The 22,384-nt window shown below is 47.1% G+C and overlaps 1 protein-coding gene across 2 annotated transcripts; it reads right to left on the reverse strand.

The window, feature by feature from the left end:
* Window positions 1-353: 353 nt before the first annotated feature.
* Window positions 354-22,081, reverse strand: fyco1b (FYVE and coiled-coil domain autophagy adaptor 1b). Of its 2 annotated transcripts, none has more exons than XM_062517386.1 (18): window positions 22,018-22,081; window positions 21,149-21,253; window positions 20,066-20,172; window positions 18,286-18,411; window positions 16,436-16,542; window positions 14,988-15,131; window positions 13,199-13,292; window positions 10,011-12,101; window positions 9,084-9,176; window positions 8,783-8,901; window positions 6,863-7,030; window positions 6,481-6,624; window positions 4,897-5,102; window positions 4,152-4,287; window positions 3,464-3,562; window positions 2,860-3,070; window positions 2,494-2,603; window positions 354-2,304 (listed from the first exon to the last, which is right to left on the reverse strand). In XM_062517386.1, exons 2-18 carry the CDS (start codon window positions 21,204-21,206, stop codon window positions 2,229-2,231), a joined length of 4,089 nt encoding a protein of 1,362 aa, XP_062373370.1. In that variant the 5' UTR covers window positions 21,207-21,253; window positions 22,018-22,081; the 3' UTR covers window positions 354-2,228. The 2 variants fall into 2 exon arrangements, with proteins under 2 accessions (XP_062373370.1, XP_062373369.1); XM_062517385.1 differs by having other exon boundaries at window positions 3,464-3,568.
* Between the last annotated feature and the right edge of the window lie 303 nt (window positions 22,082-22,384).

Consider the following 22,384-nt stretch of genomic DNA (forward strand, 5'->3'; position numbering starts at 1 on the left):
CGGTGGCATTTAAAGGAGCAGTCCATGCCTCTACTCCAATGCACTTTATTTGGTCAAATTCAGCAATGGCCTCCTCGCGTTCCCCTGGCTGTCTGTTCTGTTCTGTGTGAGCGCTCAAATGAACGGCCCTGACCCTGTACATGTGAACCCATCAGCGTGGCTTGGTGCAAACCCTACACGATGCTAGCCGTATTCAACATATTGCCTCAGAGGTGCAGAGGTGCAGAGGTGCAGAGGGGAGGGCACGTGGACTCAACCTGTGTGGTGGTGACGTGTGAGGCAGAGGGCGCAGAGCTCAGGTGAAGGTGTGAACATGACATTTAGAGAAGAAAACGACACCAGAGGAGGAGTGCTACATTTAGGACAGTCCGTTCATTGAAGACTCATACAGTACATCACAGTACAGTACAGTACATTCAGATCTCACAGCAAAAAAAGTCAAATGAAAAATGAAAACAGAAAAAAAAGTACCACACCATACTACTGATGTAATCACATTCACAAGGTTCACTTGAAATCTTCTTCAGTCCAGAGCAGTGGCTGACAGACAGGGTTCTTCTTGCTTTGAAGTGTACATTGAAACCACCATAGGCAACAATCTGGAGCAATCAACTCAGTGCAGCTGATGGCAATGCCTGCGGTCAGTTTGGAAAAATGGACATTCAAAAAGTGCATGATTACTAAAGGCTGCAGGACTCTTTCTCTTTTACAGAAAAAAAGTAATAATAAAAGACATTCATCATTTGCACTGAGATGAATCCACACTGAGAATTTCAGCAGCTGAGAGAAAAAAAAAAGTTCTTGTATTTCAATGGATACAAAAAAATGTGTTCAATGTAGAAATGATATTAGAGGTCTGGAAAACCGCCTGCATTTGATTATGGAGAACCAGCCAACAACACCACTGCCAAGTCTGGGAGTGTTTCCTATTGGCCAACAATGTATCTCCAAAAAGAACTGTGCAATGGCCATCTGTAAGCGACAGGGTGCAATTCCTTTGAGCACTCTCTCTTTTAGTTAGGATGGCCATGTTTCAAGGGGTACGAAACACAACCATCGGTCTCCATTAGCTACACGAGAGCCACCAGACTGGAGATATGTGGTCAACTGGCACAGGTCTGGCCACGATCTGGCAGAGTCCAGTCCTATCTGAGAGAAGGGGGAATGAGGGTACTGATACATACACTCACTCCTCTAACCTTACTTAGCCTATTAAAATGATTGATCAGTACAGAATCATTTCAGTTTAAAAAGTGATGGTATTACACAATACCGTTTGAGAGATGACAGCCACAATGCATACATGCATTATTTCCAGTCACCACAAGGAATAGCTTATCTTGTTTACATAGGTTTGACATGCTATGCAATTCGAGCGTTCACTTGAAACAGTCCTTCACATTGGTTTTCTAAACTCTCGCCATCAAGTATGAAAGATAAGAGTTGGCATTTCATAAGTCATTATAAATATTTGACAGTCAAGGCTGACTTGGTAAGAATCAATCTTGAAACATTCCTACAATAAGACAAAAAAATTGTGTTCTCTTCAAAAGGCTTCAAGCTGTCAGTGGAAATTAGAAAAAAAATTCAACTTCTTGTTTTTAGAAAAACAGTTTTGTGCAATATCATACCATAGATAAGTTTCTCTATTCTGTTGTGTACCTCTGTTCCTTTATATATCTTTTGACACAACCTGACCTTTAAAAACAAACTATTTCACCAAAAATACAAACTATGTAACACATCATTCCAAACTTAGCAGATTTCCTATGAAACAGGCTCTCGAAAAGAGATAAATATAGGAGAGCTTCCTATAATAATAATCATCATCATCTGTGAGAGAGTGGAATTGACCATTACTGTATGTCCAATTGGAGATAATGCTCAATTCCACTTTCTCTCATCTGTCAAGACTACATCTTTCCCAAGTACCGTATGCACATGTGGCTTTGGGTTACTGCTCTAGTCTTTGGGTTCTAGACAGGGAGGTTCCACAGGAGAACGTTCTGCTGTTCTGGAGAGTTCTACCCTGAAATCCATCCTCTGGCCACTACTGAATTCACTACAGTAACACACATTCAGGAACCATTCTTTGTCTTGGCAGGTGCCACACAAACCCGAGGGCAGCAGCTCCCAGACCTGCTGCCGTCTGTCTGTCTGTGTGACCGTCGTACACGCACAAGCATGCGCACGGACACATCTGGAGGTCGAGGGTTCTGTGCGCGTGTTTAAGGGCAGTCGCTGCCGTCGTACACCACCGGCTTCTCCACAGACAGGCGATAAAGCACTTTCTTTGAGATGAACCTGTTAGATCAGCACATCAGCACAGGAAGAGGAAGAGAGAGAGAGAGAGAGAGAGAGAGAGAGAGAGAGAGAGAGAGAGAGAGAAAGACAGGAAGAGAGGGAGAGAGTCACAGGTGAGTGGTGTCAAGGGGAGAACTGCACACTGCACATGACAATAGCAGAGGTGTGGGCCAGCGGGGAGCCTCTTACCTGGAGAAGGAGTTGTCAAAGATGAGGGTGTACTCGCCAGGGTTTCGCACCTTCAGCTGCCCCTGGATGGTCTCCTTGTGAGAGTTGCATCTCGTCAAAGGGATCATCACCTTTCATGTGAAAAAATGAAATGAAATCATTACAAGAGGCGCAGTGGGTATGAAATGAGCAAAATGGAGCTCTGGATGGGAATCAATGGAGATCTTCCACAGAACATGTATGGACTCTACTGTATTACACAGTGGCCATATCAATATACTTTTTTGGTATTCATAATAATACATATTGATACTGCCAATATAATAACATATATCCGTGTGTGTGTGTGTGTGTGTGTGTGTGTGTGTGTGTGTGTGTGTGTGCTACCTTGCCCTGCTCCAGGGGGATGTCGGTGTTGTCTCTGTACACCATGCTGAAGGAGATGCTCTTGGGCTCGGAGGAGAACACCCAACTGATGGTGGGGCCAGCGCTGCCCACAGCAATGGGGATGATGCTGTAGCAGCTGGACTTGACAAACAGCTCCCGAAACTCGTCTCCAAACTGGGCGATGTCGTCCACACCAAAGGGCACCGACAATCTGGGACGCGACACACAACACAGCATCTACGTCATCTACACCTGCACCTACAACGTTGTTTTCTTATTTTCAACAACCAGAGAGCACATGAGGTATTGGCCATCTCCCACCCATCCAGAACACTCTGTGAACTGTAGCTGGAGCTGGCCTGTAGGTCGGGCTGCAGGCACACTTACTGTAGCGCGGGGAGAGAGCGCTCACCCCACCCCGCCTCAAAGCCAGGGCTCCAGGCCACTACACCTGCAGCTTGACCTGAGTGCCAAAGGTCAGCGCCAGAGATCATACTCAACTGTAGTGGCGGCACTCCGTCTCTCTCTCTCTCTCTCTCTCTGACACACACACACACACACACACACACACACACGGAGAGTGTGCGTGGTGGTGAACACTTACGTGAGCTCTCCAGACTTGAGCAGGCACAGCTCAGAGTCCTGCACAGTGGCGATAATCTCTTCTGGTTCCTCAGTGGTGGCGTCACCGGCACTGGTGCTGCTGTTCCTGACACACACACACACACACACACACACACACACACACACACACACAGTCAACTCTGCTGAAGAGGTGCTTAAACAACCCCCACACACAGTACCAGTTGGCCCAAAGGAAATAAAGCTCCTTGGCGCCAATGTGGCCATAAAGATGTGGAGGGCGGCTTAATAAGTGCTTTTTGGAGAGAGAGAGTGTGTGTGTGTGTGTGTGTGTGTGTGTGTGTGTGTGTGTGTGTGTGTGTACAGAATGGAATTGTTTATGCTTGAGAAAACAGAGGGACCCAGACTGAGTGTGTGAGAGAGAGTGAGAGAGCTAAACCTGGCACAGAAATTGATGTGAAGGAGAGATAAACAGAGGGGTTGAGAGAGAGAGTGAAGGGAAAAGAGAAGAGAAACTGCAAACAGGGTAAGGGACTGAGAAAACGGTGATGAGATAAAGGTCGAGGAGCAGGGAGAGAGTGAGAGAAATAGATAGAAAGACAGACGGAGGCAAGACAGGGATCTAAATAGTGCTCGGCCTGTGTGTGTGTGTGTGTGTGTGTGTGTGTGTGTGTGTGTGTGTGTGTGTGTGTCAGAGAGTGATGACTCACAACGTTTCTGCCCCCTGTGGTGCAGTCCCCGAGGTGCAGGCAGAGAGGGAGTCGTTGTCGTAGATGCAGTTCACCTCCTCCTCCGTGATGATGTCAAACACGCCGTCATCGGGGGCCCTGGGGGACGGCTCGGCCACTGCAGGAAGGGCGAGAGGGGGCAGCGCCACACAATATCAGGGCCCTGGGCACCTCACGGGCACCTCACGGCTCACCGCACCTAGCGCTGTCACAGCACTGGGCTACAACACCACGCAGGCTAGCAGAGCTGCACACCATACGCTCACAGAGAAGCTGCATACACCGCCTACTGTCTCAGAAACTAACTCATTCATGGAAAATACTAACTCTATATGAAGCACTATATGGCGTCAATATGAACTCTAACGTAAACAAGATATACTGTATACTGTATAACATGCTAAGGTACCTGAGGTACATTCTTAGCTGCTCCCAAAGTAAATGATATAATACTGTTCCAAAATGTACTTTCTGTTGTTACTATTTGAAATGTTGTCTAAGCACACAGATACTATGAACATCCAGCACTGCCACCATTGACCTGAATAGCTTTCAGTTTGTTCTGACCCAAGGTGACCAGTGTGTGAAATAGGATGCGGCTGCTCCTCCATCCATTTAGCTGTCTGTCTCATTCTCTCCCCATCACCACTCCCACAGTTGGCACGGATGCCCGTGTGTGTGTGGCATGGGACGAGGGTGCGAGCGCCAATCACACGAGGGAGCCTACCTCTGACGGCGGGCACGGCGGAGCTGGGTGGGGTGAGGGGGTTGAAGGGCGGGTAGGGCGGCGTGCCCATCTCCTCCTGCGGGTGGCGCTCCACCACGGCGCTGTGCTGCGTGTAGCAGTCCTTGCAGCAGCGCTCGCGCGTGCCCCCCTGCTGCGTGCTCACCGTGTTGCTGCAGCAGTAGTAGCAGAAGGCCCGCCCACACAGCCTGCCAAACAGGAAGCCGCACGTTAGCACTTCCTGCTCTCGTTATCACAGGGTTGGTCAGGAGGTTAGGTGGATGTGGGCAGGCTAATCAGATCACATTGCACATTGTGGGTGGATGTGGGTCCCATCACATGTCCTTACTGTGAATCATCTGCATTACCAAACTAAAACACCACACATTTCGCCACAATCTGTAAGCTCTTGAAACAGCCGTGAGGCCAATTTATTTGGTTTACAATTAAGGTCTAGTCTAACATTCTGCAGCCATATACAGTATATCCGCAGTCTTCTAATCAATCTGTGATTCGTTAGTCAGTTCATATCCATCCTCTTGTTTAGATTGTAGCACCTAAACTTGGTCAGCAATAAGCGGCTACCAGTACTAGAGCAGCTGGGATAATATTGGTTAATACTTTGCTTGAGTTCTCTGTCAAAAGAAGTTACAAATGTAAGGATATGTGTGTGTGTGTGTGTGTGTGTGTATGTGTGTGCGTGTGTGCACATGTGTGTGAGGGAGAGAGTCTGGATGAAGGGTTGCTTATTTATCTTGGTAGGGTGGGGTGGGCCTTTAACAGTACAAAACACTATCTAGAATAATTTGACTGTTTTATCCAAGATGCAATCACGTTACGCATATTTATCATTAAAATAGTGATCTCTTGGCCGAGTCTAGTCTGGGTCAATGTGTAATGCATATTTTAGCAGGCTGTGTAGTGCTGACAGGCTGTCCTTACAAGCTGCTCAAGAGAATGAAGCAAAAGTAGAAGCTTCATCTATCCATAAGTCACAAAGCAAGAGCCTGACTATGACAGTGGGAAGTAGACAACCTTCATCGCAACTTGAATGTGAACTGCATGTGAATCTTTATCTTTTATGCCATTTTGTGTAACCTTTTTATCTGAACACAGCAAGAGACATTCCTATGGCATAAACGAAACATTCCATAAACATGGTTATATTAAACCAGGGGATCCCCAAACCAACTTTTGGACAATTTGGAATTTGCGCTGCAGGTCCGTCTGGCCTAGAGGCCACTGAGGCCCATTCCCAATGTCCCTAAAATACAAAGGTTAGGCTAATCCTGCATGGACATGGATTTCTTTGGAACTGAGTTTAAAACCTTTGCTTAAGAGATTGCTACACTTCTGAAACAATTTGTGTGATGCACCAGTTTAAGTCTGATCTCACTACTAGTTACACCCCTTCTGGAAGTCATAAGTCAATGAACCTTTTCCAGACCAACTCTCAACTACAACTGAGAAGGTCTGTGTGCTAACCAGGTTAGGCTATGTTCTCTGGTCTGGCTGCATTTATAGCAGAGAACATAAAGAGATACTAATAATACTATAAAAACGTGTTTGTGCTTGACCCCCTCTCACCTGCAGTTGTGTTTGCGGAGCCACCAGCTGAACTGGCTGTGGCAGCCCAGGCAGTGGCTCAGCTCCCGGTCCGTCTGCTCCTCCTCACGCAGCTTCTGCTCAAACTCCAGCGCGTCCGACTTCTGCCACAGTGCATCTTTATCCCTGCAGGGGGCGCCCAAGAGTTTCACAAGAGGCACTACAGGCTTTCACACTCTCTATTTTAGCCACGATGATGTTGGAACAAATAACTTTCAAACCCAGTTTGAAATATCATGTATAATGCTCATTTACCTCATGCTGACTGTATTTATGTCATGAAAGTGTCAAAATGGAGGCATTTGCACAAGTGCTGAAGAAAATCTCGGGTAGAGCGCGTGCCATGAGGAGGCGCTGTGATCACCTGATGAGCTCGATGAGCCTCTCCTCCAGGTTCCTCTTGGTGCGGTACAGGTCGTCGATCTCGGCCGACGTCTTGAGATCGCTGGTCTGCTTCTCCACGGTGGTGCGGCGCAGGCTCTCACTCAGGTCCTGACAGGCCTTCTGGGCCAACGCCAGCTGCTCCTCCGCACTTCCAGAGGAAGGGAGGGAGAGAGAGAGCAGAGCAGGGGAGAGATGGAGAGGGTGAGATGGGGTGGAGGGAGGTAGAGGAGACAAGAGAACACACAGAGAACACCACGTGAATGAGAAGCCACTAGGACTACGATCACTGGGCTCTTATGAGAGCATGGGCGGCGCCAGGATAATTTTGTTGGTGTAGCTAAGCTGTTGCTGTGATACAGACAGGTGTTGCTGCCCCCCCCCCCCCCCCCCCCCGCCCGAAAAATAAGGAAGGAAAAAAAAAACGTGGCTTACAAATGGCTAAGAAATCATGATGACGTCACTTAGCAAATTTTAACATCTGGCCAGACTGAGGCACACACACGACCACGCAACGGCTAGGCCTATTGCAAATGCAAAAATCAACAAAATACTAGCGGAAGCTTCTTTAATTAACTATGGATGGGGGAAGCAGAAGCAGACTTTAATGTCTTTGACCATGTTGATGGCTGCTGACTCCAAAGTTCGTCTCTGCTATAAATGTCTGCTGTAGCCTAGGCTACCCACAGGCTAGATAAAGTAAAAGCAAAATCGAATGTCTTACTGTGGACAGATCTTCCCGAATCCTGTCCAGTTCGAGATGTTACATTGACTCCTTAGCGTCGTTTTTTTAATCCACTGACAAATAGCCTATATTGCCGACCAGGAGCGTCACTATAGTGCAAAAGGCCAGTTTTTTTTTCTTTTACGGGGTAGGCTACAGCCTACAGGGGTTTCTCCCCCGGGAAATTTGGAAAATTGTGCTGTGATGCAGTTTCAACGTAGTTTGACAACGATATAAAGGCCATTCGTTGGGGTCCCCATCATATTTTCATAAAAAATAAAGCTAAAAAAATTGTAATGTAACAGAGACCTCACAACCAACATTTGTTTCTGCCCATGACATGATGAATGAATGAGGTGCCACTCTAATCGCTAACTGTAAATGGATTAATCCAACACAACTCCTCGTCGAATTGTCAGTTTGCATGAAAATCGGTAGGCTATGTTAGCGAGGCACAGAGGTTGGCTAGCTAGTAGACTAATCGAGTTGATGGAAGTACTAGGGGGTGGGGGAGATGATGTCTCACTCTCAACCTCTTCTTGCACTGCTACGCTGCAATGTGAAGCTGTAGACGGCTCTGGTAATATCAGTCCGAGAGAAGGGGGAAGAATAGAACACTGACACTTGCAACACTATTGCAGTTGTGGCTGCTGGCCGTGGAACCTTTTTGGAACCACAAAAACTCTGGGGCGGTTTTCATAGGCCTAGCCTATAACAACATGAGCGAAGTTTGAATTGTGCTGGTAGCGCCGCCGATTTCAAAAGCTACTGGTCTGCAATCTTGACAGGCAGTGCTGGCGGTTTGATAACCACATTCAAACATAAATACAGATATTCCCAATCTTTATTACTTTCATAATAACTGTAATATTGGATAACATTATAGGCCTATTGCATTCTTACAAAAAAAACTCGAGCCAACTTGATGTTGCTTTGGTGTTGCTTATCAAAATCTTGGTGTTGCTTTAGCTACAGCAAGCAACACCCTGGCGTAGCCCATGTATGAGAGGGGGCACTAGGAGATGTGGTGCCAGACGTCATGTCCCATTCATGGAAGACCGACGGTGACGAGAACAGCACTACTGACGTTTCCATTGTGGCGTGAGTCATACTGTAGATGCGCACAACCTACGCACAGTGGAACTTCAGGCCAGGCTGTGCGGGCACTTCTCCACTTACTTGGACAAATCTCCTTTCAGTTTCCTCACTTCTTCCTCTTTCTGATGAAGAACACTCTGGGTGTTGGCAACGGGGGCGTTTCCCTCCTCAAGTGACTGACCGTTGGTCTGGTTTACTGTCTGCGGTCCAAAAAAAGAGCATTTAATGCACGTTTTTTTTGCGATAGTAAGCTATTTGTTTTAACACGTTGGGTAAGAGGTAACAATGACAGTTCGGAGACATCTTGTGTACAGTACAGTATGTGTGCTTTGGACTTGGCTGTAGTGCCTTGTATACTTTGGCCAACATCCAGTATCCTCACCTCCACTTCCTTCAGCTTGCCTTGGAGAAGTGAAACCTGCTGCTGTGCAGTCTCCAGTTGGGACTTGACACTCTCAAGCTCCTCTGTAACACTCTGTAAAGGACAACACATGATCAGCCACCCATAATGCTCCACACACCTCAGCTCACTGACACTGTTATCACCTTCATCATGGACACTGACATTTGATTTGTGATGGCATGTGCTAATGGGAATTCTGAGGAAGTTCTGACAAAATGATGCTTCCATGTACAGTGTATCAGTACAAAGTGTATTCTAAAGCATGTGTTTGTTTGTCTGTCTTTGGTTATTAGTAAAGGATCTAATTACTGATAGGTAATAGCTCTGGATATGTTTCCTAAAGCATTTTTCACCTTCTAGACCATATTCAGTAACTATTCATGGGTTTCATCAGGTCCCTTTCCACAGGTGTATAAAATCAAGCACCTAGATTATCAATGCAGACTGCATGGTGCTTGATTAATACACCTGTGAAAAGGGACCTGATTAAATCCATGAATAGACAAATGAGAAGCTTACACCTATCCCAATGCATTTTTTGATCTATGACATGCCTTCTGAATCTGGGAACTGCTTCAGAGCATTTGACAATGTACCGTAATTTCCCAACTATTAGCCGCAGCTTATACATTGATTTGGCAACATTTCTACAACTATGAAGTTAATACACAGGGGCAGTTAATAAGGTATTAATATGGTTTTGTTTCTTTTCACTTGCATAAAACACTGTCCTGCGGCTTAAACACAATGCGGCTAATACACAGGAAATGACTGTACATGCATGCTTTAGCTACTGTATCTTTGACTTTATATATATATATATATATATAAATATATTTGACATCTCTAATGGTCTCCCTCTCAGTGGGCGTGTTCAGCAGGTTCAGGCAGGCGGGCGTCTCTCACCTGGAGCTTGGCCTCGTGCTGCACGCCGCCGCTGCTCAGCTGGAGCTTGAGCTCCTGGATCTCCCTCTGGCTCTCCTCCTGCAGACTCTGGAGCCTCCTGCGCGTCTCCTCCAGGCTGCCCTGCTCCTCCTGCAGCCCGGCGGGGAGCGCCTGCGCCTGCCTCAGCTCCTCCTGCAGCCTGCCGTTCTCCTCCCGCAGGGCCTTGAGGCTGGCGTTGAGTCCGCGCGCCTCGGCGGCCGCCTCCTCCTCCATCTGCCGTAGCCGCTCGGAGAGCGCCTCCCAGCGGCGCCGCGCCTCCTCGTTCTGCCCGGTGAGCGCGCACACGTGCACGCCCAGCTCGGCCGTCTCGGTGTTGGCCCGGTGCAGGGCCTCGCGCGCCTCCGCGTTCTCCGCCGCCAGCGCGTCCAGCCGCCGCTTCAGGGCGCCGCGCTCCTCCCGCAGGGCCTGGGCCTCCCGCTCCCGCTCGCCGGCCAGCGCCTCCTCGCGCTCGCGCCCCCGCAGCAGCTCGTCCACGTGGCGGCGGTTCATCTCCTCCACCTGGGCCTTGAGCTGCTGCGCCTGGGCGCGCAGGTCCTCGCGCGACGCCTCCGTCACCTCCTGCAGCGCCTGCGTCTTCAGCCGCTCCTCCGTGCTCTGCTGCAGCTGGGCGCGCAGCCCCTGCGCCTCCTCCTGGAGGCGCAGCGCCTCCCGCGCCTGCAGCTCCCGCTGGGCCTCGGCCAGGGCCAGCCTGGACACCACCGCCGCCGCCGCCCCGGCCTCCCCCTCGCCTGCCTCCTCGCCGCTCCTGCTCCTGCTCTCCGCCTCCTCCAGCTGCCGCCGCAGCTGCTCCTGCTTCTCCTCGGAGGTGGCGCGCCGCTCCTCCAGCCGGGCGGTGCGTGCCGTGAGGGCGCTCAGCTCCTCCCGCGCCGACGCCAGCCGCTCCCTGGCCTCGGCGTGCTCCTCCCTGCGCTCCTCGCGCTCCCTCTCCAGCTTCCGCGCCTCCCCCTCGGCCTCCTCGGCCCGGGCCAGGGCCTGCTGGGCGCTCTCCTCCAGCCGCCGGTTCTCCTCCAGCAGCTTCCTCTCGCGCTCCTCCGCGGGCATCTGCGCCGCCTCCAGCCGGGTGCGGAGCTGGGCCTCGGAGGCGCGCAGGGCGCTCAGCTCCCGCTCGGCCGCCTGCCGGGCCTGGGCCAGCTCGCGCGTGCTCTCCTCGTTGCGCTTGACCGTCTGCAGCAGCTTGGCGTTGAGCTCCATCAGCGTGGTGCACTGGGCCTTGTAGTCCTCCACCTTCTTGGCCGCGGGGTCCTTCTTAACCCCGGCGGCAGCGGCGGCAGTCTCGCTCTGGCCGTCGCGACCCTTGACCCCCTCGTCCCTCAGGCTCTGGTTCTTGTCCTCCAGCGCCCCCTGCAGGTCCTGCAGCTGCGTGCGCAGGTTGCCCGTCTCGCGCTCCTTGAGCGACAGCGACCCCTGGAGGCGGCCCACCGCCGCGCGCAGCTCCTCGGCCTGCCGCAGCGCTCCGGCCCGCTCCTCCTCGGCCGCCGCCAGCCGCCGCCGCGCCTCCAGACGCTCCGCCTCCGCCTCCTTCAGCTTGGCCAGCAGCTCCTGGATCTTCCAGGCCGAGTCGCAGTAGCTGGCCGCCTGCTGGCTCTTCTCGGTCAGCGCCCCGTCCAGCTTGGCCAGGAGCTCCATGTTCCTCTTCTCGGCGACGCTCAGCTTGGCCTGCAGGTCGCTGTCGGACGCGTCGTCGGCCTGGACGTGGTTGGAAAACTCCCCGTTGGCTTTCGCCTCCTCCGCCTGCTGGTTCTGTGCGACCTCCTGTTGACCGCTGACCGCTCCGGCTCCACACTGCGGCTGCTGCTTCTTCTGCCCGGCGCTCCCCGTGGCAGACAACTGGCCCTCGAGGCTGCGGATGACTGAGCGCAGGTCGCCGGCCTCCTTGGTGAGCAGGCGCACGCGCTCCAGGAGCTCTTGCTGCCGCAGCTCCGACTGGTCGAGCTCCACGCGCAGGTCGTCGGCCGCGCTGCAGCTGGACAGGTGACCCAGCTCGCTCAGCTCCCCCAGCAGGCACGGGCTGAAGTCGGGCCCAGGGAGGAACTCCGCAGGCTGATGTAGGGACTGGACACAACACCGGCAATCACTCAATCATAATAATAGAGTCGACATTTCCTTTATACTGTATACTGACCATTCATTACTTTATGTTGATGTGTTTTATCTACTGTATGCAATTGAGATAATTATGACACATTTCAAGACTTGACAGTCAAGTCATGAAAGTGTATACATGGGCAGGACCAGTTACAATGACTGGAAGTTTGTGGTTGTTTACACTTGCATTTAGAAGTGACCACTTGTAATTTCATCGTCTCAGTGAGCGTGTTTACATGTACACTAAAAAAAACGATTACTGACAATGATAACGGCAGTAAATCGATAATATATAACCGAATATTGGTTTATTCCATTTACACAAGAACTTATAATAACCAGATAACAACAAAATAATCAACAACATAATCACTTTTTAAATGTGCAAGTAAATGCACTCACTGGCCCTCATTTATCAACCGAGCGTAGAAACCAGCGTACATCTGAACGCAGAAATCATCTCACGACGGGGCTCACGTGTGATTCATCAAACTTTCGTATCACTCCAATTCCAGCGTAAGAATAAACATGTGTTGATAAATGTGGCGGCTGGAAACAAGCGTAATTTAAATATCACACCCTTATATATGCTCGTTTTAATGGCCTCGCCCCTAGAACTTACGACATGAAGGTACATTATACAGTACGTCCAAAAGAGATCATTAGTGATCTCGAGCCACAGTGACGTCCAGCTGAACCTTGTTCATTTTGACAGCTAGAAGCTGTCATCAAGGAAGGCGGGAAACTAGAGCGATTTAAGCGCAACAGACTTTATTTTCGCAGAGAGAATGCATCATACTATAAATACATCCATTACAAAACCATACGACACTGAAATTTGCCCTTTGAAAATAATTTTAAATATATAATTCATGAATGTTGCGTTTGCCAAAGAGAAAGTAATTATCTCCTACATGTCTATCCTAAGCCATCAAATGAGTCTAATATGCTACATTACAGCAAATAGGCTGTACATGTACAGGAAAAGTGTTATGTCCGAGATAGTCCATAAATTCAACTTATCAACTTTCTAAATGAGTGAGTGAGCAGATAGCGAGACACACCTGTGAGTAGTTGCTGACCAAGCTGTTGACACTGGAGCAGCGACTGGGTGGTCTCCACAGGTGCGACGTGGACACACCTGTCCCAAGCGTCCTCCTGGAACAGTACAGAACACCTTGAGTTAGAACTAATGGGCCAGTTAGCAAAGGCTATGCTCACACCATCAGGCTGAGGTGACTCAAATCAGATTGTTTCTCGAGTGACACATATCACACATAACATCTCACATTACATTTTTTCCAATCAGATTTGAGTGTCTTCCATTCGTGGTTCTTGATCAGATAGATTTACATCTAATTTGTGGCCATGGGACATGACTGAAAATGAACAAATTCATGAATTCATGCAGGGTTTTTTTTTTGCCAATTCATGGGTTTCATCAGGTCCCTTTCCACAGGTGTATCAAATCAAGCACCTAGATTATGAATGCAGACTACAGGGTGCTTGATTAACCCACCTGTGGAAAGGGACCTAATGAACCCCATGATACGCATGCTTCTTTACCACAGGCCACCAACCTCTCCTGCTGCAACAACAAACTGCTAAAGGTCTTTGCTTGTGTCAGTTGTAGATTAAATGATCACACCTGCTTACGATCCTCCAGAGGGAAAAGGATACATAGATTAGCTACTTTTTAAAAGATGTTTTCTTATCGGTTTTAATGATGTTCCAGACAAACTCAGAGGTCGAGATTTCCCCAGCATCACTCTGGGGCAGCCGTGGCCTACTGGTTAGGGCTTCGGGCTTGAGGGTTGCCGGTTCGATCCCCGACCAGTCCACGGCTGAAGTGCCCTTGAGCAAGGCACCTAACCCCTCACTGCTCCCTGAGCGCCGCTGGTTGGTCAGGCAGCTCACTGCTCTGGGTTGTGTGATTCACCTCACTGTGTGTTCACTGTGTGTTCACTAATTCGGTTAAATTGGGTTAAATGCAGAGAACTGAATTTCCCTCACGGGATCAAAAAAAGTATATATTCTATTCTATTCTATTCTCAAAGTCATAGTTCATTTGTGCACTTGGTGCAAACTTTAAGATTACTTTATATGTAACCTACAGTATGTTCTCATTTTCTTGTTGACTCGTGCCAAAACAAATCAATGTGCACATGCGTGGTGTTGGAAGATAGATGCATTCTCATTTAACTAGAGTTCCATATGTGAATTGTCAAGACAGGCAAATCTGATCTGAGCATTAGGCTTGCAATGTGAATGTAGGTGCAAGTGTTTTTGAAATGCTTTTAATGGTGTGTGGTAGGTAGGTAATGGGGGCTGAAGGCAATGCCCCCCCCCCCCCCCCCCCCCCCCACACACACACACACACACACACACACACACACCCCAGTGGCTTGAATAGAATGCATTGTAAAATTACATAAATTAATTAAACTTCATAAATGAATTATTGTTCAAGAAAACATGCTTTGTGACATTCCTATCAGGCTTGTACACAACCACACATTCCAAAGAAATCTAGAAGGAAGTCATGATGTTCTTGCTACATACCAAGTTTCAGTGGGCAGTAAATATAGAACAGATGGTAACATGAAACTGCTCACAGTGCATGGCAGTTACAGGAAAAACATCACTGGTGCTATGTGGCTTGATATTGTCATAATACAAATTTGAATGGAATAGCCATACTATAAAGACGTTCAATTAATAAGAATAGAGCATGGTATGTTGGACCAGAGCACCACAAAGACATGTACCACTGCAGATTAAGTGCTGTCATAGTAAGGATTTATCAAGTTCACCATTGGCAGGAGTACATGAACAGGGATTTCAAAGGGTTACCTGGCAAATGTGGGCCAATCAGAGTCTAGATCGTGACCCCTGGAAGCCACATCGAACTGGATCTCATTGAGCTCGTACAGGTGGTTGATGATGTCAATGCTCAGATGAGACTTCAGGAACGGACTGCGAGCGTAATACCACTCACTGTGCAGAATTACAGGCACAAAGACAGAGAGACAGAGAGAGATATGGTGAGAAAGAGAGCAAGAGAGACACACACACAAACAGAGAGGAGGGGGAGAGAGAGAGAGAGAATGACTGTGATGGGACAAATCTGGACAGGACACAGCAGGTGGTCTGTGTGATCCCACACACTAGATCTGATGGCATGCTGTCTGCTGCAGGCCAAGTATGCCAACAAAACACACTCAAGCTCGCCAAGTCCTACTTTTACACACACACACACACACACACACACACACACACAAATGTAGACTATTGTATACAAATACAGTATATGATTACACTGACTGCTCTTAAAAGCCTTAAAAGGTCCTTTGGCTGATATAATGCAACATTTCCATAGATGGACATGCCATTTCTTCAGATCCATAGAGTGATTGCAGTCTGGACATCCATCTGGCCTTACTCATCCAACTATGCAACTTGCTACCAGTGCACCCAACTGAGACCTTGTGCTGTCCATTTCTCAGATAAAAGCACACACACATTGGGCCCCTTAAATACTGTGTGGAGGGAGTAGCATCAAACACAGCCTGGCATTCTTTGGTAAAACCTAAAAAAATGTTGCTGACATTTGTAAAATGAAACGTTTACTTCCTACTAAACAGAAATGGTCAAGTCTTACAATGGGGAACCAAGACTGAATTAAGGAAGAGACATCACTTTCAGACACCGATCTTAGTTTACAGCTCAGAGGTTCAAAGGGAAGCTTCAGGAAGTTTCAAGAAATCTTCAGACTTCAATCCAGACATAGTGTCTATTTCAGCACGTCGCAAACAAAGGTCATAGATAACTAACCTCTCTACTTAAGTAGGCTAATCTAGGTGAAAAGTGAGGTTTCGTAGATGAATGGCTTCTCTTTAGCGACTCCTAAGGCCTCTAACTGAAGGTCAGGCTAAGAGTCTCAGTTCCTCTCTCATTGTGCGCCTCCATCCCACAGGTACCAAGGAGGGGAGGAAATAGACTGTTTCCAGTCCATGTGAGGACATTGTTATGCTCCTGTGCCTGTCTGCATGAACCCGGAGATATCTGGTGCATGTCAAGATGTATTTGGAGAGTGGCACTAACTGTGGACAACTTTGGACACACATGTGGCTGGACACACTGTGCTGTATGCAGGAGTAGACAGAAAGCCACGCCTTTGCATTTGTGTATATAGATGACGACATGGTGTTGCATGTCGGTCTCAGTGTATCTGGTACAGTAAGTGTTTGTGTGCATGTTGTATGCGTGTGTGAGTGCATAGTTCTGCACAGGCTGCATACCTGGTGACTTTGTGGTTCATCAGACATTGCTGCAGGGTATCAGCTAACCTCTGGTGCACCAACGAGTAGCGGATGAAGGCTCGACCTTTTCCCAGCGAGGTTTTGAGCTACAACACAGACAAACACAGAGGTCAAAGGTGCAATGTATACAAGCATCAAGAATGTGACTTAGCCCCATAACCCCTAAGCGCTGACAGCACAACCACTGTCTGTGACCAAGAGGGAAAGCCATAAGTGTGTGATCTCGGTGTCAGCAGATGTGGGACACCAGAGGCCTGAGAAGGGTCTCCTGAGGAGAGCACAACGTCTCATCTTCACTGCTCTGTGGATCCGTGAGGTGTCCCACGGACCACTACAGCTGACTACTGCTGAAAGGACACGTTCTGTGGTTTGGTTTTGCATCTCACACACTCAAAAACACAAACACAAACACATCACAGAAAAACAAACACAAACAACACATTTGTCAGTTAGGGCTTTTTGCTCTGAACTGCACATTTCTAAGCGACCAAATATGTAAAAGCCCAATTCTGCTAGCCTCACACGTCCCACTGCCCTCTGATGTGTCTCTTTGGTTCCGAGGTTCAAAAGCTGACCTGATGTTATCCCGTAGATTATCGGTCAGGAATACCTTGTGTCCCTTGCCTGGGACAAACCGCCGCAGAAGCACAGATGGACAGGATTAAAGGCAGGGGTCCAAATTCAACACAACACCAGATGGGGACTTTTCACTTCAAAATAAACAACTAATGACATGTCTTTACAGTCCTGTGACATATACTTCATAGGGCTATCTTGAAATTCATGTTGATGATACAGTATATGGCCACGTGAAGGACAGACAAACCCACTGTATGCACCAGCCATTCAAGCCATGCTGTATGTGGTCAGGGATGCAACATCACATCAAAACCAGAAGAGTTACCATGTTAGCAAGCTTATAACCATACCACCTTGGCCATCAGTGGTATTTCCAACATGGTTGCATGCTGTTCAGGACAGGTAGCTTTAAATGTTGATTTAATGTCACAGGCTGACACTCAGTCATCGACCCTTACAGACAGTTCAACTGCCATGCTCAATGCTGTTTCTTTCTGGACTGTCAATGTCATTTCCTTATAATAAGCAATGCTCTCAACTCCCACTCAAAGAGCTGTTTCTGCAGCACTAGTGGAGATAGCGGTCTCAAATAACAACCTCAATGACTAAAACAACATCAAACATCAGATAAGCTCTTGAGCTTGGGAAAGCATACAGGAGTCACACATCACCTGACCAAGACATTTCCAGAGGCTTGAGTTCCTGTGCCTTGATATTGGTTTCTCACCAATAATCTGTATTTTTCTAAAAGCAAAAAGTGACTGCGTTTGGAAACCACACTTAATGCATGCGTCTATGTATTATAGAGCATCATTCATGCATTGGCATACAAAAAGTATATCTTTCATACACTAGTCTACATACAACTTCACAGACTAATACTTTTGTGAAAGATCAGCACAAAACGAACATACAGCTCATCAGTTTATGTCTCGTCTATAGTATATCATTTCATGGAGCAAACCAAAAGTTTTTTGAACAACAGTTCAACACCAAACTCATCTCACAGTCCTCATGACTCACCTCCAATGGATGCCAGCCCAACGGACATCAATACATCGGCATACTCAAGTCACTGGTCACTAATAATAAAGTAACTTCACTACATGCAAAGCAGTAAAAAACCATGGTTAGACTAAAGCCTGAGACGTTGTAGTCCTTTGGGTCTCAGAGAAGGGTGTTCTAGTGAACCGGTAGCTCAGACTGCGAGTTTAATTGTTTCTCACACTCGTGCACTCGTGCAGGATTACCTCAGGGATAGACTTGACAAAGCGGATGCCGTCATTAGCTCCTTTTAACTTTGCCAAACAGTCACAGAAATAATCCCAGTAGTCTTTCCTGATGCCGAGAAAAGTTGTCTTCTCTTTCTGGTCAAACTAATAAAACACAAAGACCACACACAAATGAAAATTATTTTACATACTGTAAGTTTACATAATCAGCCATTAATATACTGCACATTTGAACCACCACTGATCCATCACCACCAGACATGCACAAAACAAAAACAAAAACTGTTCTGACTGAATACACTGTAGCTCTATCTATTTTGTTGACTTCTAGTGTAATGTATGTATGTACAGTATATATCATTATTTGAATCAACTCTTATGCCACAGTGCAATGGAGGTAATTCTAAGGGCATTTACCGATAAGTAGGCTGTTGGCGGTGAAGGGCTACAAGATTACATCCGGTTACGACACCAACAACAACTGGTGAGGCTCCACAGTATTGCAGACAAACCAGCTGAGAGCTCAGGCAGGAGGTGCCATTCCACAGTGAGTGACCAAGGAGAGGTTGCTGAGCTCATAGGGCATCAACAACATTGCTAGGGCATTCTTGCCTGGTACACATAAATTGTGGTTCTCACAGTTTAGGCTTTTACCAACCATTCAGTGGCCCTGAGAGTGTGGAGCGGGTGGATCTGGAATGGCAGACCGAACTGTTGAGCCCTCTGGAGGGGTCATGGGCCTACAGTAATTCATTGTAGAACTTGGAACAGTATCAGTTTGAGGTTCTTCTGTGTCATTTCGTATGGTGTCATAAGGGATGTTTACGCACTTTCTGCACAACAAAACAAAAGCCTAGTGTTGATTAATGCATTCAGTACACGCATCTATATAGAGCCTGGCGTCCTGTACCTAAACGGCTCGGTAGTCGGTACACATATGTGTACCTTTACACCCATACTGGCTACAGTAAGCAAAATAGAGTTCCAGCAAGTGAAGGAGCCTTAAAATCTGCAATCAAACATGGAAATTCACCATGTTGGTTTCAATACCTAACCTGATTAGACTTGTTGCAGGTACAGTTGACAGGTTGTTGAGCTACGTTTTACCAAAGTTAAAGTAATAATGTAAAACAGAACATTCAAGTTCAATTCTGTTTGAGTCTTGGCTTAAAACAACTGTGGCGCTTCCTTACCAAATGAAAACTTTGACAGCCCTACTATCTAGCAACCTAGTAAATAATACATTGTTTAGAAAAGAATATACTGAAATACACTGATATGAAATACATTTGTTCTTTGTTGATTTGTTCAGTGTCCATTTTCCCCCATTTCTAACTGAAAATGCCATCAGAATGAGGTAGGGGTTCCCTGATCTTATTCACCAGCCATTTCATCAGTGTGAAATTAAAAGTTGATTCAAATAATCTCTTCAAGTCAAACAAAAATAGACATAGGTACAATGTATGGACCCAAAGCATCCATAACATCTTCTTTGTCGATGTCTGGTTGTTGTGGAGGGTGAGGTTAAAAAGAGTATCGGACTAACACCTGGGAGGCATTCATTCAAAAAGAGTTGAGAACCACTGTTCTATAAGTCTCTGTTAAATAATTGGTTAATTCTTAGGTATTCACTGAAAGACAGGTCATCAAGCTAAAGTAAATCTAATAAGCAATGTGTAACATGATTACACTAACTTTGGGCTTGAAACATTGCAGTGGGGTTTCATGCACTGCACTAGTGCAGCATACCTGTGGGATACCTTCCAGTTTGTGTGTGTGTGTGTGTGTGTGTGTATACCTGCAGCAGGTACTCCAGTTTGTAGGAGAACTTTTGTAGGCTGGAGCTGTCGTCTGTGACGGGCTCTCCTGTCTCCCTGTGCTCCTTACTAAGCTCAGCCACAGCATCTGCATGCCAGAGATAACATACAGCAACATTAGCTGCCTGCGCACATGTGCACGCACACACATCTATAAACACACACAGCAACATCAACCTTCAACACACACACACACACACACACACACACACACACACACACACACACACACACACACACACACCAGCACTGGGTCATGTCTGTTCTCAGCGAGGTGCTATCTTAACAAATACTACACTGTGTTCATATAGTCTGTCTGGCCCTCATTTACCCAACAAACTTTTTAACTTTTTAACTAATATGTTAATACACACACTGTCAAGGTCACATATTATGAAAATTACATTTTTTTTTAATGCTTTTAACACATATGGATATCAGGGATAGCTAACAACGCAAAATCATTGACATGACAAAACCCTGTTGTTTGCATGGGCTGCCTAGGTCTAGAAATGCAATGCAGTCAGCTTCAGCCTTGATTATACTGTACCTATCTTGACAGAGCGATAGTTTGCTTTTATCTAGTAAGCTTGAGACCCGTCACCAAAACGTTAACGTAAAACCATCGTGCCATTGTGTCTGTAAGAACACGGACAGAAAAGGGCCTTTGAAAGGGCTCACCCTTTTAGTATTTTGACCAAAGTATGACTAAGACCACAACCTGTTTAAATTATGGGAAAAGGGGTAAAGTGTGACCTTTAAAATACAAATGCTGTCAAAACTGAGTGCTGTCAGTGTGTCAGTGAGCTACATCCTTTCCTACTGTATTTCTACACAACATATGTTGGTAAGCTAGTGACTATCTTCCTCCAGTAGGCAGACCCGGCTCCAGGGGGGGGCAAAAGGGGGCGGTGCACCCTCAAACAAAAAAGGTGCCCCCTCAGTTTTACTTGGCATAATCCTAACTATAGCCTTTTACGATTGATAGTGCCCCCCTGAAAATCTCAAATGCCCCCTTTATCACTGCTCTCTGCAGCGGGGTCTGCCAGTAGGCCTAGGCCTACCATGAAGATCTCTGATGATCCTCTGCAGCTGATTTTCCCCAACGGAAATAGATGCCATGGTGGATTGATGGGGAATAGTAGGGCTTCAAACAGTCCGCATGGTATCTGAGAAGCACAAGCAGACAAAATGAGAGGTTTTACATGACAATTATGGACTTCATGGAGATTAGGCCAACACAAAAGGTTACCTAGTAACTTCTACAGACAAAAAGACCAGTCTTAACATAAGGACATGACAAAATATGTACAATCAGCGTCATCAAAATGTGGAAATGCTTTTCGATGTCCGTGACATCACCTCTTCCCTGAATGACCAGAACATCTTCAGCGAATGTGTCCGACACCACCACACGATCCGTGTCTCAAAACCCTGAAATCCACTGATTTTAAGTAGCCTAGGCCTAGCCAATATCGTTGTCAACTGGCTCACTGTGTTGTCGAACATAGCCTGCATCATTGCACAACACCACGGGGTTCTCTAATAGCGTAGGCTACTCATGACTTTGATCATGTTTATATCGAACAGGCCACAAGCAATGAAGTCCGATTTCAGACTAAGCATTATCATAACAACGTGAAAACAAGCTAGCCTGTGCTCGTTACTGCAGAAGCTTTCACCCACCACGTCTAGCAGCTAACCGTTTTCACTTTAGGGTCCGACTTTCTTCTTCCAGGAAACAAACAGATTTAAATCATCAGATAGATCGTATGCGACATGGTATCGTGAAATACACCTGCTGTTCCACCACTCGCTTTCATTCGTGGGAAGTGACAGAGAACTCAACAGTCATACATTGTACACCGGCTAATCAATCCACGTAGGCTATTTCTCATCATTTGAAACACACACATTTCGAAATATACCATACTTTGGTTAAGGGGTAGATGATCCAGCAGATCGATAGGTTTACAGTGAATCCCTGCTAGTAGGCGGTAAGGAGGGGATTGGCTATGATTGACATCTCCGTGAATCAATAGAAACGGCACTTGTTCGCCAGAGCGCAGGCTTCTGCTTGACAAAACCTAGTGCGGTTGCACTGTATAAGCAAGGTAAATAAACCGCAGGTCACGTGACGCACCATGAGGTGATGACTGGACACCATGTGGACTGGCCGTCTTTTTTTGATGGAGCACTTACTCTGTTAGAAATATCAATGTACCATTTATTTATTTTTGCCCCATAGTTTAATGCAAGTGTTAATAACACAAATATGGCAATTGCATATAGGCCTATCT

Source organism: Sardina pilchardus, chromosome 2 (genome assembly GCF_963854185.1).
Source record: "Sardina pilchardus chromosome 2, fSarPil1.1, whole genome shotgun sequence".
NCBI lineage: Eukaryota > Metazoa > Chordata > Actinopteri > Clupeiformes > Clupeidae > Sardina > Sardina pilchardus.

Bases quoted from the DNA above. Each gene is read 5' to 3' on its own strand.
- fyco1b (XM_062517385.1), bottom strand. From the start codon at position 21,206: ATGGCATCTATTTCCGTTGGGGAAAATCAGCTGCAGAGGATCATCAGA. The intron at 9,177-10,010 runs GTGAGAGACGCC...TGTCCTTTACAG, and splicing joins AGCACGAGGCCAAGCTCCAG to AGTGTTACAGAGGAGCTTGA. The intron at 3,071-3,463 runs GTAAGTGTTCAC...GTCGCGTCCCAG, and splicing joins CTCAAGTCTGGAGAGCTCAC to ATTGTCGGTGCCCTTTGGTG.